At 33.2% G+C, this 20,402-nt stretch overlaps 1 protein-coding gene across 12 annotated transcripts in view; it reads right to left on the bottom strand.

Moving 5' to 3' along the window:
* The window catches only part of LOC143192549 (uncharacterized), a 44,810-nt gene extending 25,159 nt beyond the window's left edge, over window positions 1-19,651 (bottom strand). For all 12 annotated transcript variants that reach the window (XM_076397960.1, XM_076397957.1, XM_076397958.1 and 9 more), the window contains exons 1-12: window positions 19,584-19,651; window positions 9,580-9,647; window positions 9,420-9,522; window positions 7,574-9,370; window positions 7,385-7,510; window positions 5,843-5,983; window positions 5,692-5,772; window positions 5,479-5,559; window positions 4,233-4,313; window positions 2,744-2,824; window positions 664-738; window positions 124-258 (exon numbers count right to left, since the gene is read on the bottom strand). In XM_076397960.1, the coding sequence (XP_076254075.1) occupies window positions 124-258; window positions 664-738; window positions 2,744-2,824; window positions 4,233-4,313; window positions 5,479-5,559; window positions 5,692-5,772; window positions 5,843-5,983; window positions 7,385-7,510; window positions 7,574-9,370; window positions 9,420-9,522; window positions 9,580-9,636 (2,758 nt within the window). In that variant the 5' untranslated portion in view covers window positions 9,637-9,647; window positions 19,584-19,651. The remainder of the gene's footprint in view (window positions 1-123; window positions 259-663; window positions 739-2,743; window positions 2,825-4,232; window positions 4,314-5,478; window positions 5,560-5,691; window positions 5,773-5,842; window positions 5,984-7,384; window positions 7,511-7,573; window positions 9,371-9,419; window positions 9,523-9,579; window positions 9,648-19,583) is intronic.
* Between the last annotated feature and the right edge of the window lie 751 nt (window positions 19,652-20,402).

A 20,402-nucleotide genomic window follows, 5' to 3' on the forward strand; every position in this document is an offset into this window, starting at 1 on the left:
AAATTAAAAAGTTTACAACAGGTAATGCAGCAAAAGCCTGCCTGTAAAACTGTTCAAGAAATGCATGGAATATTCCAATATAAGACAGTCCAAAAATATTACAAAAACAATCAATATGCTTACCAGGGGGGCATTTAATGTCGATACATTCTCCATTTGGTCCAGTACGAGTTCCAGACGGGCAATACCCTTCTGTCACTGAGGCAGGAGTTGTAGAAGTTATTATGACGCATTGGCCTGAAGGTCCCTTTATATATCCTGTGTAGATCAATAAAATTTATAATTTAAAGTTACAGTATTTATGAAAGGTTGACTAAAAATTTGTAACATTTTTATGTTAAATTTAGACCATTTATATATAAGTTATTGGTCTAGTGTCTGATGTTATAATGTGACAAATAATGTAATCGCATTATAAAGGTCTCTTTTACATTAGGATAAGGTTGAAAGCATTGGTTCCTTTGTGTTTTCAATTCAGTAAGTCGCCACTTATTTCCGTAAAATAAAATAAGTAAATTAAAAGTTTTTGTTTTTAAATTAATGTGTATTACATAATGTATATGGTAATATGATAACGGGAGGATATATATTTAGATTTGAAAACAGAATATATTATAAATGATTGCATTGACTTTTGCTGTAATATTAACTTATATTTAGTACCTGGCTGACAAGTTAAAGGACGTGGTGTAGTGGTAGTTGGCCGAATACATTGTCCAAATGGTCCAAGGTGGTACCCTAAAAATGAAAGTATTTATAGTGAATGCTAAAATTGATTTCATCACAATAACAGGTCTATTGAAAAGTCCTCGGCCTACCATAGTAAAACACATTTTTTTGGTAAAATTAGTTTTTTTTTCAATATAATTCCTTTACAGCAAGGTTACAGCACTTATTATAGCAACCCTCCAACTTTTCGATACCATTTTTGTAGTACGATTTGTCCTTTGCCTCAAAATAGGCCCGGTTTCGCTGATCACCTCCTCATTCGATGGAAATTTCTTCCCAGCGAGCATTCTTTTGAGATCTGAGAACAGAAAATAGTCGCTGGAGGTCAGATCTGGAGAATACGTTGGACGGGGAAGCAATTCAAAGCCCAATTCATGGATTTTTGAAATCGTTTTCTGTGACTTGTGACACGGTGCATCGCCTTTATAAAACAGCACTTTCTTTTTCTTAAAATGCGGCGGTTTTTCGGCGATTTCTTCCTTCAAACGATCCAAGAACGCTATATAAAAATCACTGTTGACGGTCCTTCTTTTTCAAGGTAGTAAATGAAAATTATTCCATGTGCATCCCAAAATACAGACACCATAACCTTGCCAGCTTACTGTTGCGTTTTCCCATGCTTTGGAGCGGGTTCATTGTGTGCAGTCCACTCGGATGACTGTCGATTTGACTCGAAATGAAATGATCGGGCCATGTTTTATTCATTGTCACATATCGACGCGAAAACTCGGGTTTATAATGCTTGATCATCTTCAAACACTGCTCCGAATCATCAACTCGACGTTGTTTTTGGTCAAAAGTGAGCTCGTGCGGCACTCACTTTGCACAGAGCTTTCTCATATCTAAATATTCGTGAATAATATGATGTACACGTTCATTTTATATCTGTGTTTGTTATAGTTGATAGAGTATCTGTTATTTCACGGTTATTCAAATTCATTTTGTAGACTTTTTTATGTATTCATCGGTAACAATCCCTTTTGGGCGTTCACTGCGTTTACCGTTTTCGGTACTCATTCCACCACATCTAAACTTAGCATACCAACGCTTAATGGTTGATTTTCCTGGGGCAGTGTCCGGAAAATCGGCATCAAGCCACGCGAAATTCCTTTTTATCCATTTTTTTTTCACAATAACAAAAGTTGCTTCACTCAAAATGCTATAATTCACAAACTAATTCACAAATCTATACACGCATCTTTTGAGGGTTAGGGCTAACTAAAAACAAGTGGATTTAATTCTAGTAGCGCCATTTATGTGTCAGGCCGGGGACTTTCAATTGAACTGTTATCACTAGCACGGTTGTTTCCACTATAATAAACCAGAGTATAATAAAATTTGTTTATAGACGAGATTTAAAAAATCTGTGGTAAGTAATCATCTCAATGCTGCTCAATAATTGGATAAATTCAGACAATTTTCTTGCTGGTTATTCAAATATATTTACAGTAAATACTACTGGTGAAAGCGACTTCCGAATCACACATCCTGATCAACATCTTATTGTCACCAAGAATTCGTTGAACTTACGGGGTAGTGATTACCAATGTAAAAATAGCTAATTCTCATATACGATTCTACCTTATCCAGCCGGATTACTGGCATAACTGAGATGATTATTATATTATTAAGACTTTTAATCGCATATGTTCAAAGAAGCATAAAAGTACATGGTCAGAGTATATTAGAGCCTGGGACATATATTATTATATAGAAATGAAATATATACATAAAGAAATCTAATATTAATTTATTCAACTTGTTTGTTCTGCTTTTTTGTTAATTATTTTAAAGGATATTGTGAATAAACTGCTTAAAAATTCGCATTCTGAAGAACTAGTTATGTAAAAATAACATGATGATGTTCTTTTGACTAAAGAAATATTAAAATGGCATCGGATTTTTAGTTTTACTTTTCAGATGGTGCTCCGCAAACATATTGATCAACTTAGCATATTATCATGTATGGTGCTTCTAAAAGAAATAATTCAATAGCTGTAAAATGTTTATTTACCTGGTCCACATGTTACGGGTTTGGGAGTTGTTGTAGTTGTAGTTGGTCGAACACATTGTCCCAATGGTCCTAAATGATAACCTAAATACAGCAAACAAATATATAAATAAATTATATTATAAAGGAATTTTAATAGCTAGCCTTATTAATGCTTGAAAGTATTTTATGGAATATAGCATAGCTTATAAATTAATTTTAAAGGATTTAAAACAGATGGTGTTACTGGGTATTAAATTGAATCGGGTATATATGTAACAAACTTCATATTGAGGACTACCTGACAGACAGGCATTCAGTATGTTTTATTTCGTTAAAGTGGGAGAAAAATGTTTCTCAGTATGCTGAAATTGTCTGAGTAAATCGTTTATCGGGAAAGTTTTAGTTTTTTGCTTCGATTTGAAGAAAAAGGGGAGTGAAGGCTCTCAAATGCTGTATGAAGCTTCTGGCAACAATACTTCATCAATTGGAACATGTGAATACTAGTTTTAACGTTTAAAAGTACTGATTTTGACACCGAGGACAAAGAGCGTTCTTGACAGGAAAAAAATTGGAAGACGGAGTTTTGAAGGCGTTACTATGTGATGATCCGTGTAAAACGCAAGACATGGGAATGACCCAGAAACTTGGATAGTTTGTGCCATATGAATTGAGGCTAAGATATATTGAAAGGCATGATATTGTTTGGTCCTGTGTAAAAAGCTGCTTCAACAGCAAAAATTTTTATATCCTATTATTAATGGTGATGAAAAGTAGATCAATTACAACAATCCAAAGCTAGAACAATTAGAATAATCACTACCTCGTCATGGATCAACAATAACGGCAAAGCCGAATGTCCTTCTCTATCAACTTTTAAGCTATATTTGGTGGAACCAGCTTGGTGTGGTATACTTAATGAAGTTATCAATGGGAATCGCTGTCGACTACATTTGATGCGTTTAAACCGAGCACTGTGACAGTAGTGACCAAAAGCGAGCAAAATCATAACAATATAATTCTTCAATAAAACTTCAACGCTCGACCACATTTTGCAAAAGTAGTGAAAGCATACTTGGAAACCCTAAAATTCGACCTTGGTCCTTCTGATAACTACTTGTTCCGAAATATAAGTGGTGACCCATCAATGAATCAAAATGTATGTTGTTTCGAAATGGAATTCGTAAATTCTCTAAAAGATAGGAAAAAGTTGCGGCTAGCGATGGAAAATAGATTTCAAAAAATACATTGTATCAATTTTACAACTATAAAGCTACAAATTAAACAAATTCCTTGAAGATAATTCTTAGGCCCATACATAGGCACATCTAGCATAATCAATCATGTTATAGAATAAATCAATACAATTATATAGTACAGAATTCTATATCTATCTACTGAACCAAAACTAGAATTCCACAATTAGAAACCATGAAAAATTTAAATTCTAAACGTATTTACAAATTTTATAGTCTTAATGCCTTTTTTAGTATAGAATATCAAAATAATTTACCTGGTTGACAAGTTACCGGACGAGGAGTTGTTGTAGTAGTGGTTGGTCGAATGCATTGTCCAAATGGTCCCAAGTGATAACCTAAATATAGTAATTAGAATATAGAATATCTATAAGTTCTTTATTATGATGATTATAGTGACATTTTAATGGCTGGCGTTGTTAATGCTGATACATATTTTGAGAGTGCAAATAAGTAATACTAAAGAGCATATATAATTATTAGGTGCTTTCTCGTTTTCTCGCCATCTCTTCAATTTAGAAAGCCAGTTATTAAGGAAAGGACTTGTATTGAAAAAAATTGAAAAAATATATATTCAACAAAATATTTTCTATATTTTTTTACAGTTTTCCAATCTTTTCTGACAACATTGTTTGGTAGAGATCCAATCGTTGATCTATTTTTGCATTTTTTAAGCATTTCGTAACGTTGTGAACAAGTACTGTTCACAACTTCTGGTGAGTACACTCAGTGTATCATTGACATTCTTGCAACGTATGATCAAGCGTTGTAATTTTTTTAAAACAATATATATTCAATTGACATCGCTAGACATATGCAGTAACCGTTTAGTTCAATTTTAGCAGGTCGTAATATACTTTAACTTGCTGATTCCAACATATGCAGAGCAAAGCTTTGTGGCCATGAATATTTCGATGGTGGTCGATGCGGGTGGCTCTCTTGGACTAACCAACATCTTCTTACATTTGGGATTGTCGCAAGAAATTATTTTTTCATCGACAGCACAATGAAATATTTTTTTACCTCACAAGTAATGGAATCAAAATGGAATTTTCATCAATTCGGGTGGTAGCCATTTTTTTCCTTTGAAATTTTTCCCATCGCACTTCTAGGTTTTCAATATTCGTCCAATAAGTCTTGCTTTTAATGATATTCCAACTATTTTAATCCTCCTTTAGTTACCATTAACATCAAAATTACGACTTTTAAATCATTGAAACCAAAACGAGCAATTGTGATATGACATCATCAAAAATTTCTAGAAGAGTTTGATAGGCTTCGGTGGCAGTTCAAATCAAAAATTCTTATTTGAGAATTTCATGATTAGCTTCGATATACATGATATAATTGAGTAACACTAATTAGAAAACTTAATACAATACGTTCAAGCACCCAATATTACACAAAATCAAAATTAGAAGTATGTAAGATTATAGTTCAGAAGGTATTAAATGTAGTGATTTTTGGTCAATATTTTGAGCATAAAACATCAACATTTTTTACCTGGCTGGCAAGTTACAGTTCGAGGAGTTGTGGTGGTAGTGGTTGGTCGAATACATTGTCCAAATGGTCCCAAGTGATAACCTAAATATAACAAATAAAACAGGTAAAAATAAATTGTCCATTAGATGTGGCATTTAATTATAAACATATTCCTATAATAATTTTATTTAAACAATTATTTTCGACTTTTTCAGCGTGAAATAAGTTATTTACCTGGTTGACAGGTTATAGGACGAGGAGTTGTAGTGGTAGTTGTTGGTCGAGTACACTCACCAAATGGCCCGACAGTGGAACCTAAATAATCAATGTTAACAAAACTGTTGATAGCCGTTTAATAATTCAATTAAAATTAACTAGAGCTTACCAGGAGGACATGTAACTTCAATGCATTCTCCATTGGGTCCAGTGCGGTATCCAGATGGGCAATATCCTTCGGTTGTGGGAGAAGGCGGAGTTGGTTTAGGGGTTACTCTAACGCATTGGCCGAAAGGTCCTGTTACAAAACCTATAAAAATATTATACTGTAAATATTATATAGTTAATATGACCGTATATATTAAAACTATAAAACCATGATTTAACAATAATTATTCGTAACGTTTAGACAGACCAGGTGGTTAAGTTAATGCTCACGACATGCTCCATTGCTCACAGACTGTGTTGTGTATAATTATACCAAACTAGTTTAAAAAATTTATATTTATATAATAATATTAAATATAACAATTACAGATACTAACAAGGTTCTCGTTATTTAAAATATTGTCAGCACTTATAAATAATTTGTAATAGAAAAAATGTTTTTATAAATAAAAAATAAGTAGATCTTTTAGCTTTTTCTACCAGTTATCCAATCTGCGAAAATAATTTTAAAATATATAATTTTCAAACAGAGACGAAAAAACGCTTTTACTTAATACATGCATTGCTTATTCTGGCTTTAGAGTGAGATTAAATTGCTTATTCCGCAAGTAACATGTAACGAGTAGGATATCTCAAAATGGACGTCGTCGAAGAAGAGGTCTGGTTTGTTTTGTAATAGATTAAAACCTTCAGTATCGTTTTGTATCACCATTCAACAAGTCGTTTTTCCTTTTTTTTAACGTAAAATAGTATTTTAAAGCAAATTAAAAGATTTGAGTTTTAAACCCATTCACATTACATAACTGGAAATTAACAATAAAAGAAGTTAAGTTGATGTTGGACTGACGTTCCGCAGTTACTAAGTGGTATTCGAAAACAAAAACGCAACTAAAGCTGTAAGATTAAAAAAGGTGGATTGATGGTGCTCAAAGACCCCTAGCCACAGTCGATTACACATAAGCAACATTCATGCTTCAAAAACACTCCCTGTCCGTGGTTTCTCGGCACATGCATCACAGTTCAGGGTGTAAGATCACCAAAGGTAGACTGAAATTGCAGTGAACTCATATAGTCTACAGGAATTTGGACAGAGGCTTGGAGTTCAAGGTGTACACTTACCAGAGACGGATAGCAATAGTTAAGTTTCTCATCTGTAGATAATTGGAATGCAGTGTCACCAAAACTTGGCAAGCCATCAAAAATTTCAAAATAGATCTGAATTTTCAGTATAAACGATTTTGAAGATCTTTAAAGGTAAACCGGCGGACGAAGATAATACACGGAGTCCTCCTAGAGGTTTCAAACACAAGGAAAGAAAAATCGTTATAATTTGATTGAATTTTGATGTGGAGACCGCCAATTAATCATATTATAATTACAATTTCTGTTACACTAATGCAAAAAGTGTTAGCATAAAATAATAAAATTCAATTTAAAATTGAAATACCGGTAAATAAATGTTCTTTAAAAAATGTGCAAAAATTGTTCCCAAAAATTATGTTGTTTAACAGTATTTCTTCCAAATATAGGTGAAAACAATTACCAGGGCCACATGTTACTTCTATGCATTCTCCGTTAGGTCCTGTACGATATCCAGATGGACAATATGCTTCAGTAGTAGTTGGTGGTATTATCTTTGTACATTCACTAAATGGCCCGATTTTATACCCTAAATAAATGAAGTAACGTTATTACAGTTTCTTAACTACACTGTTTGAAATCAAAATATTACCTGGGGGACAAGAAATATCAATACATTCGTGATTTGGACCTTCACGTTGTCCAGGTCCGCAATACGGTCTAGGAGTAGTAATGGGAGTTTGTTTAATACACTGACCAAAGGGACTCAATACATATCCTGGCTGACATGTTAGAGGTGTAGGTGACGGTGATGGCGGGGTTACTTTTACGCATTGGCCATATGGCCCTACTTTATATCCAGGTTGACAAGTTGGTGGGGGTGGTGGTGGAGGAGGAAGCGTAACTTTTATACATTGACCGTGAGGTCCGAGTCTATATCCGGTTTCGCAGGTTGGTGTAGGTGGTGGAGGAGGAGGTGTGATTTGTATACATTGCCCGTAAGGTCCGAGTCTATATCCTGGCTGACAGGTTGGCAGAGGTGTTGGGGGAGTTTCCTTAACACACTGTCCGTATGGCCCTCGCTTATATCCAGGTTGACAAGTTGGCGGTGGAGGTGGTGGTGGAGGAGGTGTTACCTGTACACATTGACCATATGGTCCAAGTCTATATCCTGGTTGACAGGTTGGCGGAGGTGTTGGGGGAGTGTCCTTAACACACTGTCCGTATGGCCCTCGCTTATATCCAGGTTGACAAGTTGGCGGTGGAGGTGGCGGTGGAGGCGGTGTGACTTTTATACATTGACCATATGGACCAAGTCTATATCCTGGCTCGCAAGTTGGTGGAGGTGGTGGTGGAGGAGGGGTGACCTGTACACATTGACCATGTGGTCCAAGTCTATATCCTGGTTGACACGTTGCTGGAGGTGGTGGAGGACTTTCCCTGACACACTGTCCATATGGTCCTCGTTTATATCCAGGTTGACAAGTTGGTGGTGGAGGTGGTGGAGGGGGAGGTGTGACTTGAATACATTGTCCATGAGGTCCAAGTCTATATCCTGGTTGACAGGTTGGTGGTGGAGGTGGTGGTGGAGGAGGGGTGACCTGTACACATTGACCATGTGGTCCAAGTCTATATCCTGGTTGACACGTTGCTGGAGGTGATGGAGGACTTTCCCTGACACACTGTCCATATGGTCCTCGTTTATATCCAGGTTGACAAGTTGGTGGTGGAGGTGGTGGAGGGGGAGGTGTGACTTGAATACATTGTCCATGAGGTCCAAGTCTATATCCAGGTTGACAAGTTGGTGGTGGAGGTGGTGGAGGAGGAGGTGTGACCTGTACACATTGACCATGTGTTCCAAGTCTATATCCTGGTTGACATGTTGGTGGAGGTGGTGGAGGAGTCTCTCTGACACACTGTCCATATGGTCCTCGTTTATATCCAGGTTGACAAGTTGGTGGTGGAGGTGGTGGAGGGGGAGGTGTGACTTGAATACATTGTCCATGAGGTCCAAGTCTATATCCTGGTTGACATGTTGGTGGAGGTGGTGGAGGAGGAGGTGTAACTTGAATGCATTGACCGTGAGGTCCAAGTCTAAATCCTGGTTGGCAAGTCGGCGGTGGAGTTGGAGGTGGTGTTGGCGGGGTTACTTTAATACATTGTCCATATGGTCCAATTCTATAACCCGGCTGACATGTTGGTGAAGTTGGAGGAGGCGGTGGAGGTGTAACTTTTACGCATTGACCATTAAGTCCTACTCTATATCCTGGTTGACAGGTTGGAGATGGTGTTGGAGGAGGAGTTACTTTAACGCATTGACCATAAGGCCCAAGTCTGTAACCTGGTTGACAAGTTGGAGGGGTTGGTGGAGGAGGGGGAGGAGTAATTTGAATACATTGCCCAAAAGGTCCGAGTATATATCCTGGTGCGCATGAAACTGGAGGTGAGTCTATAAAAAAGTATATTAAATCAAAATATTATTCCATTACTACACATACCATCAGGTGGTAGGTAACCAGCACTTTCTAAGTTGGAAAATCTAACGTCATTGTTGCCATAGGCTGATATAACATGTGATACATCTCGTGTTAATCTAGCATCCTAAAAAAATATTCAAACTAGTTTATTGCACATTGATAAATTTGCTGTTTTACATACCTGATTTCCCCATGCGATAGCAAGAAGTGTTATCCCCACTATAAAAAGTGGAGACATATTGGGCGAATCTAAAAAATATATAAATACTCTTTTATATGTTTATCAATATGAACATTATGTACATTTAACACCATACGTTTTCGAATTAGAGCCAGGAATATAAAAAAACTTTTAAATTATACTTCTAGGTTTCTATAATATGTATAAACATATATGAAAATTCCAAAACAATAAAAAATGCTAACAATAAACAAACTGAGCGAAGATCTTCGTTATACAAAGCTATTTACTGGACAAAGGAATATGTAAACTACTTGGAAATATATAATATTCAAAATATTATTTCAATGCTCTTATTATATAATATTACTATTATACCATTAACTATATAATAGTTATAACTTTTCACTTTTTGTTCTTTCATATCTCAAAAGAGTTCATACATTCATTTGTATTTTAATGCTTAGTTTTTACATACTATTAATTAAATCTGTATTCAATTTAACACTATGCGTTATTGAAATCCAACACAAACCATACAACCACATGACAGAATTCAACCACAATTTTGTTTCATAAATCACACACCCTTTTGAATTTAACACTACAAGTTCTCCCGTATGTGATATATTCTCCAAAACTTGCCCATTAGTACAAGAATCAAAAACTTATACCACTACTTAAAGAAAACTAGAATTAACAAACGGAGTCGACATCAACGACAAGGCTTATTTGCAGAGTTAGTGCATGTACCATCAACAGCTTTATCCAAATAAACTAAGCACTGATGAAGAGTAATATTTTCAATTAATGATAATTTAATAAAGTAGCTTTATAACATAACAATGCACCATTCCTTTTGAAATCAACCCTTTAATTGGAATAATTTGTTAAGATATGCATCCAAATCTCGAAATACTTGTGATAAACCTAATATTTAAGTGCTTGCGTGGTAGGGATTATGATTATTATAATAAAGTTATACATGAACGACTATGCAATTACACTCAACAACATGAAAGCTTAAATCTATCAATTTTAATTATTACTGACAATGTGGACTTAATTAGTTCAATTGAAATGTCCCCGGCCTGACACATAGATGGCGCTAATAGAATTAAGTCCATATGTTTTTCAGTAAGACCTTAGTTAGTAAATTGAAATTAAATGAAATAACAAACACTCTAAAGATATCAACTGAATGTCTACATCATATCATTCACGAATATTTGGGTATCAGAAAGCTCTGTGTAAAGTGGGTGCCGTGCGAGCTCACGTTTGACCAAAAACAACGACGAATTGATGATTCGGAGTAGCGTTTGAAGATGATCAAGCGTAATAAACCCGAGTTTTTGCGTCGATATGTGGCAATGGATGAAACATGGCTCCATCATTTCACTCCGAAGTCCAATCGACAGTCATCCGAGTAGACTGCACAAGATGAGTCGCTGATCGATGATGAACAGTTGACTGGCAAGGTTATGGCGTCTGTATTTTGGGATGCGCATGGAATAATTTTCATTGACTACCTTGAAAAAGGAAAGACCACGAACAGCGACTATTACATAGCGTTATTGGACCGTTTGAATGACGAAATCGCTGAAAATGTCCGCAATTTGAAGAAAAAAAAAGTGCTGCTTTGTCAAAACAATGCTCCGTGTCACACGTCAGTGAAAACGATGGCAAAAATCCATGAATTGGGCTTCGAAATGTTTTCTCATCCACAGTATTCTCCAGATCTCGCCCACAGCGACTATTTCCTGTTCTCAGATCTCAAAGGAATGCTCACTGGGAGGAAATGCTTGTCGAATGAAGAGGTGATTTTGGAAATAACCCTCCGAAACTGAGGCCTATTTTGAAGCAAAGGACAAATTGTACTACAAAAATGGTATCGAAAAGTTGCAGAGTCGCTATAATCAGTGTATCATCCCTTAAGGGAATTATGTTGAATAAAAAAAACTAATTTTGCCAAAAAAATGTGTTTTACTATTGTTGGCCAGTTAATTTTTAATTGACGTGTTAATCTATACACGGCGACCGATATTTTTATTCAGAATTAGACAGTTCAAGACATTAGTACAAGTTTTCAGAATTTTTGTTTTAAATATGATCATATTTCTCTAATGTAGTACTTAAAACACTTATAATCAGTTATCCTTACCAATATATATTGGCTTGCAAATGTTTTCTGCAGTACTACATGCCAAGAATTACCGCTGCAAAAAATGTTCTGTCTACTATTTAGTGCTAATTATCTTCAACTGCTCTAATGTGATTGCAGCCATCAGATTACAGTACATGCGTAGTAAATTGACGTTATTGTTGATTATTCATATAATTATATCATAATAGACATTTTCTTATATTTATGTATAAATATTATTTTGGACTCTCATATGTGCAAATAGGAGCAACAAAAATATATTACCTTCATCGCCAGCAATAATTCCCCTAATAGTTTCTCAGCAAACGTCAACAGTAATATATAAGGTTTGTTCATATATTCTTACACATTCTGATTTTTATAAATATTAGGTGCTTGCATATATATAATACAGTGTATTGATAAAGTAATATGAACCCTGATATATAAAAATATTTATTTATTAAAAAGTTGTTGAGCCACCGTCTGCTTTTAAAGCAACTACAGTTCTTTACTGAAAAGATTCGTAAAGTGTCTGAATAGTTAACAATGGAATATTATCCCATTTTTGTTCCAAACCATCTGCCAATTGCTTTAATGATGATGGAGGTAGAAGTTTACTACTCACTCTGTGCTCTAAAACTGCACAAAATAGTTCAATTGAATTGGAAGACGTTTAATGATATTCTGACGCTCCTTAAACCCAGACTAAATCTGTTTGACTGGTTGTAGTCATTAGTAAAAACTCCATCATTCCGGCTAGTGATGTGAATGAGCGTCCAAGTTTTGTGATCGTTGCACCTTTTTCACAACTTGGTGTTTTTGTCCGTTATAAAAGATTTCACAATTGCCGCCCTTTCTTAAATATGGAGCATTATTTTGCTACCGTCGTAATGTTCTTGTCGTAACAGAATGACTTAAGTGACTATTGAGTTTTGCTGTTACGTTTGCCGTGGTAGTTTTATATTGTCTCACTCCTTTTTAATATTCGTCAGTCTTTGTCAGTTAACAGTTAGTTTCGCCAAGTATTCTTCTTCATCGATGATGGTTTACCATGTTTTATATATGCTGTCATTACCGTGGCTACTGTTATATCGCTCGTGAAACGTTCAAATTAGATCAGAGAGATCACTTATTTCACCCCAATCGCTTATTTTCACAGTCGCAGAATAAAATGTATAACATATTTAAATATAACTTACAAGACCCCGCAAAATCTCTTGGTATCTAAACTGAGCAAAACATATTTCGTCCTATTATTTTGTCTATCCCCTGTAATAGTTTTCCATTGTGCATCATTCAGTTATTATTATTATGACGCTAATCATGGAAGGATCAAAGTTACACTTTCGGATTTCATTATATTTGTTGTTTGATTTGAATATATCTACTTCGAAAGCATACTAAACACTTAAACTGTCTCAAAGAACTCTCAGGCAGCTTCAGAACAGCAGCAGAACTCTCAGAACTCTTAGCTGATCCATTATCAGCTTCGAGATCCCTACATACAACAGGTAGGATGCAAAAGATGCGAAAAGAACTATCACACTTTCATTGCTTGTTTAAATGATTATGAGGCAAAAAGAGATATTGCATGTACCGTACTGTGACTGGACATGAAATGTGGATTTACAAAAAGTAATGGATTAATCCCGAAGAACTATCCATATCGATATCAAAATTAAATATTCATAGCTATAAAATATATCCATTATATTACGGGATCAGTAAAGTATAATATATTACGAACTCCTAAAACGAAATTAAATTGTTATAGCAGGTGTCTACCAACGTCAGTTAAACAATCTGGACAACTTAGTGTTGCGGAAGAGACCAGTTATAGCGAGTAACAGCGGCAAAGTAATCCTCTTGCATGACACCACTTAGCAACATGAATTATGAAGTATATGCTGTTGTAACACAAACGTAAAATTCTGCCGCAACCAGCATACTCATCAGGTGTACCGCCTTCTGATCATAATTTTTAGAATGATGCAGCATGGCTTGGTTGGCACACAAAATGCTTCGTAATCGTTATGAAAGTGGAAAAATCAACAAGCAACTTTTTTTCGACTTGGTATAGCCATGTTGCCAGAAAATGGTAAAAATAACAGAGATTTGTGGAAAATAATTCGATTAGCATATGCTGTATGAATTTTTCATAATAAAATCCTAAATTTATTAAGTGAAAAACTCATCAGCATTTACAGCAAACACCTAATGCGTTAAATATGTGTTACCAATTTACTGAACAAAACTCACTTTAAACATTAACTTCATTAAACATTACTTATCATCTATAAATCAAAATCATGATGTGAAATATTTAAACGAAGATCGCATAAAAAAAGTGAAATCACAATATATCATTATCGAGAAATTCCATATATAAGATGGAAGGCCTATTTACTATTAATGTGCTTATCACTCAACCAACGTTATATTAAAAATGTGCGATATAACTGTTAAATAATATATTTTGAGTGATAATTTCTTTATATCCATTGTAAAAAGAAAGTTTAGTTTTCTTTATCGTGATAGTTCATCTTATATCTGTATTTCTTGTCTCATATTGCGAAACTACTTTTACCACTATAATCACGTTTTTTCGTTTAGTTAAAGTAAGTGACATTTAAATAAATATTGTAATTAGCTTTTTGTGCTAAGTTTTCTACTTTAAAATTAAGTAAGCTTACGAGGGTCGAGCTAAAATTGTAATCATTTAAAATAAATTATTGTTAATGTTGCTCATTGATGTCTGTTCATATCAGATGGGTTCGTAAGATCCAAGTGAATAGCATTTGAAATTAATCATTGAAAATCATGTCTGAATGAACAATGAATTCGACTTGTAGAATTATATAGCCCAAAAAAGTTCAATCAAAAATATTTTTCCTGAAATATATTTACTGAATATTTAGTAAATTATTTTTCAGATAATTATTTAGAATAATAATTTGGAACCTATTAGTGGCCCTTCAATTTTAATAGTTTTTTTTAGGTTAGATACTATCAGAACTCACTAGTATAAAGATAAATAGTGTTTTTGAAAGATTTCATTTTCTCACATTGGGCCACATTTAGGGATATTTTGAGCAACTTTGATGATATTAATGCGCCATAATGATAACCTTGTTGTTGACCCTCTATCAATAAGTGTATATAACATAAACATAATATTATAACAATTTTAATGTTTTATAAATGAGAATAAAGTTTTTTACTTTAAAATAAAATAATTAAAAAGAGGTATTTCCGCTATAAAAATTGTAACTAAACACTAATTTAATAAACTATATCTTAATATTTTACAAAATAATTAATTTCGGTATCCTAGATTAAAAAATTGAAGTAATTACTCATTTAATGTGCTAATTCAATCTAACTATTAATATTTGGTCTTAGATCTAATATAGTGGTTCCAGAAAACGAGATTTTACGGCCATTTAAAAAATATGATGCTTTTATATAGAAATATTTACTTGAAAGGAATTGAATTCGCTATATATCTATTTTTTAGTTGTATTACGTCATGCAACAACCAACGCTGATATGTTGGTTTATTGATTGCCTGCTACATTTTGTCAAAGAAATACAAAAAATTATGAAGATGTTAAAACAAGGATGAGCAAAATAGAATTCAAGAGCCAGTATTCTTTGTAGCACATTTAGCCAATATCATAGGAGGGTAATTTATTCTTCTGCATAATCTCCTTTCACTTCAAATAACTTGGTACAGCGTTTCCCCAACTTCTCAATGAAAAGCTCTTCCCAGAGAAAATGCATTCCCAGAAATCATAAAAATAGAAAATCAAATTGGGGATGGAAGTCTGATGGTGTTAAATTAGGAGAATATGGGAATGCCGATGAATTCGTACTGTTTTTTATTCAAGGCAATTCTTTAAATCGATTCCCTTCACATCTCAAAACCAGTCCAATCGACCTGCCATGACCTTTTCAATAAATTCACTTGTCTTTGCTTTCATTGCCCCTACTGCTTAGACGACTATGCGTCTATAGCGTGTAGTACTGGACTCATCCAGAGAAACAAATGCGGCACTCATTACGCGTAGAGATTTCGTATCCCTAATTATTTGCCTGAGATGTTTCATACCTTTTCTTCTATTATACCTACAACCTTCGTTGTTACACTCACCTTTACTCGTAGACAGACCAACTCGATCATGCACTTTTAAGTTGGTTTTCGACCTAGTTGCTGTTTTTAGCAGAACTTCACGAGAACCATATTCGAATTAATTTAGCTGCCCATTTTTTAAAGCTTGTCAGTAATACACTGCCCCTGAAGACTTGTCAACTTAGGAAAACTTTCTTGATCAGAAGATATTCAATTTTAGCTATTTTAACGAAAAACACTTTAAAAATTAATAAAAACAAATTATTTGAGAAAACAAAACCTAGGAAGAAAACCATTTTTAACCATTTTGCCAGACCGGGAACTTTTCACTTTAACATCGTACATTTTATTGTGTGTTGCAACATTGCTTATCAATTATGTTCAGTGTCTTTAAGACCTGAACAACCAACCGGTGAAATATGTGATACTGAGGACTACAAATATTATAATCGTTGTCGTTGGACAGACATTAGACGACTTATTCATTCACAATTCATCATGACTATGATGGATACTAAAAAAAGATACTCTAATTCGCTTTTAAAGTAGGTCATAGAGAAAATTTTATCACAATGACCTTTTACAAATATAAACAACTCGTCAATAGAGTGCTAAAATCATTTAAGCTTTAGGTTGATTAATGAGCCAGAAAGTACAATTTCTTCGTGAAGGAAGGATTTGACCAGGATGTTAAAAAGATAGAGAAAAGACGCCGAGGAATATCCAGCGACTCTATAATATCAGATTAGTGTTGGATTTTATAGAGACCATCCAGATTTTTCGCAGAAGCAAAGATGTACAAAGAGGAGCATCACTAAGAAAAAGAAACATTTTTAGTATGTTCTACTGAACATATATCAGGTATGTAACAACTCGTTATACAGAGTTACTCAAATTGGCAAGAAATATGTCGTCCTATAACTAAAAGAAAAGCATGAAGATAAGTCATAAGACCTAAACAGATCTTAATTTTTTGCAGACCCGTATTATCTGATGAATGGTAAAGAGGTCATTATATTAATATTTGGGCGACTATAATGGTATTCATTCATATTAATCACCGAAATAAGAATTTTTTGGCGAATCATTATCTCGGTCGAACCAAACCACTGATACCATTATATTACCATTAATATCAAATTGCTATCATACCCTCTTATTTCAAAGTAATACTGTGCCAAAATATACGTACATCTAAATTGTTAATCTTTTTTATCAACTATGTTCCCTGATCAGCAAAATGGAGTAAGTAATGAACATTCGAAAAAGGATTGATACGTTAATTGATAAATATAAGCATATAATACATCAAGTCGCCATAATAAGTTGAGCACCATTCAAAGAAAATTACACCAGTCCAAATACCTTAACCAGAAAAGGCAAAAATTTCATTTATTATACAGTCTTAATATTAGGAGAGATAATAGGTTTTTAATGGATTTTATAGATATATTTTCAGAGATGAACGATGAAGATATTTTCAATACTGAAATGCATACGTCAGCTTAATGCAAGATCACTATTTGTATGCTTTCGACGCATATTCACCATTTACTAACTCTATATTAACGTCATATGATACCAGCGAGAAATTCTTTCTGGAAACATTTATTTCCGACAGTAATATTATATATTTAAGGGATTTTTTAAAACAATGCAATATGGTTTTGGCATAAGAGTGAAACAACATTGTATTGAAAACAATCCAGAAACTCTACGAATAAACATTTGTTAACTTAAACATTTAAAATTTAGCCAACCCGTAAAATGTATTAATATGAAAACTTACATATATGGCAGGGAATCAAGAGTATTATTTTGTCAACAAATAGCTTCCTTTAAAAAATTTTCCATTCATCAAAAATCAAAACGTGTGTTAACAAAACTTACGTTATGCTATCACTAAATCTTAACGTTAAGGATTTCACAAAAGGTGATGATATAATGAGTTTCCACGCTTGAACAATATATAAAGTATCACATGAGAGATGAAGCTTTCTTCTTCTCAGTAAATAGATGTAATATTTATAACCTACAGCGTATATTTTCTTTTTACACAAAATATGTTAAATTGCTTTCTTCAGGTGGAAGGTTATACAAAGCAGTTACGCAACTCACGAATATTAATTCACAAAACACCGTTTTCAGTTTTCGATTTCATCTCGTTCGTCTTTGTAATTTCGTGCGTATTTTCGACTATATTAAGTGACGACAAAAAAATCTACGACTGCCGTTAAATTAGTAAAATTAAATTTTAATTATCTCATTACCATTTTATTTCGCATATATTATTACTATTCAAAAAATTACATAATTTATAAATATGTCGTAAATATATTTTACTGAATTTTCATAAATTTCTAAATAATTGAATAATCAAATCAAAGGAAATTTTGAAACTAAAATAAAGTATATTTAGAAATTTAATATAAATAATATATTTTTATGCTTTATTGGTTTGTTTAATAATTTTTATGGTTCAATAATAGAAACCATGTTTCATAGTTTTCAAATGCTTTACAAATATATTTTTAATTTAGTGTAATCTGCCTGATCTTGGAATTGGAAATAATTACCAAAGTCAGAATTATTCTTAATTCCGTCATTGTATAATTATTAACAAGATTTGAGGACAGCCCAAAGTTACATGGAGCTTAATCTGACCAATAGATCCTGAATGCCTTGTCTTCATGAATAATTATTTTTTTATTTTGTACACCATGTGTTTAGGGTTACGGCAATAAAGAAAGAATACCGATTTTTCGGATTCAGTCTATTTATAATGATCACAATTAACTTCTAACGCATATATGATTTTTTACAATAAAAGTTCTTTCTTTACCAACTTAATATCAATAAATGGCTATATTCAGAGAAAATTATTAGCTGGGATTATAATGTTAAAACTGTTCAAGAACTGTTAACGTTCTTGGTCTTATTGCTACCGACCGAGCTGTTTACTATTTTTGACGCTGGATTCTACTTAGTGCACTATTTTAACAATGAAAATTAACAAGGACATGTTCAATTAACTAATTACAATAATTAACTCCCTAATATAACAAGGAAGTGTAATTACTACTCAAACAGTTTTTTTTATATTCTAAAGAATCGACATGTTGACTGACGATGTGCAATAAATTCAAATAAACTAATGCTTATTTTCAAGGTGCTATAATAAAGGGAAAAAAGAGTTTTAATCAAAATTAAAAAAATATATTATATCTTCTTATGTTTATAAAAATTAATATTGTTAATTGAGTTTTAATTAAATCCTTTTTTATTTAGATATTTTGCTTTTTAAACAGTTTTTTCCGAACAGTTTTAATATTCATTATTACATATTTTTCATTTAAAAATATATTAAATTTATAACAATATTTATTGTTGAATTCAATAATAAAACCATTGAAATTTATTGGGAAAACAACTTACCTGATTTTAACAATATAATAAAATAATATTTAATTATTTATAAATTATAAAAACGAATATTTTATAGTATATTTTTTAAGAAAATCGAAAGAGAGAGATTTGCTATTTCTTTGCAAAACTAATATTTTAATTCCTTAAATTGACTGATTGAGCACTAAATAATCCTCCAATAGAACACAAAAACACACCAGATTAGCACTAATCAATCCCCTACCCCCGCCCCTACTTCCTGCTCTAAACCGAAAACGGAACGCGTGTTATTATTCAGGAACCTCGCATTCTCGTACTTACAATGAGCAATCGATCTCAACTATCAAAACTACTCTTCGCCCTGATTGAAAATGGCTACTGATCCCTCCAAGTGTCGTTATTTCGTTTTTATATTAAACGATGCGTCTCCACAATTCAATCGGCCATCCACACCACCACCAAAGACAACGCAGGTGGTATGCCTTGAACAATCGTTACTCGTAGGTAACGCGTCTAAAGATGCGCATCCTGGTATAATACAGACTCCGAAATGGGTGTTGAAATTGATGAAGAAAGAGTAAATGTTAGCATGTAAACGCCAACCAGTAAAAGCTGATGTTCAAATATTTAGTTACACCGAAATGTTTTAAGAAATATAATTTAATGTTATTTAAGAATAACTATTATACCATGTTAATTATACAATCTTGAGAAAAGCAAATAAAAATTTAAAAAATCGTAGGATCAAAATTCAATATGTCTCAACTTAAAGTCCACACTAATTACCTTGAAAATAAAAACTATTTTTACTGAACATCAAAGGTTAACAACGGCTATTTAAATGCTTGTCAGGGTAAATCCATATAAAAGAATCTCAAATCCTGTAAGTCATCTTAATAAAATATAAGATAACATCTCATGAAACAGTTTTTCTAGTATATAAAAGAAATAAAATATTTTAAATATTTTATATGGAATCTCATCCAATAAAACAAATTTGAGGATGAAACAATAACAAGAGTTCAAAAACAAAGCTAAAGTTAAATTAATAACAAAAAAAATAAAGTTTTTGCAATAGAAAAGACGAATAGATCAATTTAGTTCACAAAAAAATACAGAAACCTCCAACAACTGCAACGA

This window comes from Rhynchophorus ferrugineus, unplaced genomic scaffold (assembly GCF_030347505.1).
Source record: "Rhynchophorus ferrugineus isolate W39M unplaced genomic scaffold, kcgeb_rfMv2 rfM3, whole genome shotgun sequence".
Classification (NCBI taxonomy): domain Eukaryota; kingdom Metazoa; phylum Arthropoda; class Insecta; order Coleoptera; family Curculionidae; genus Rhynchophorus; species Rhynchophorus ferrugineus.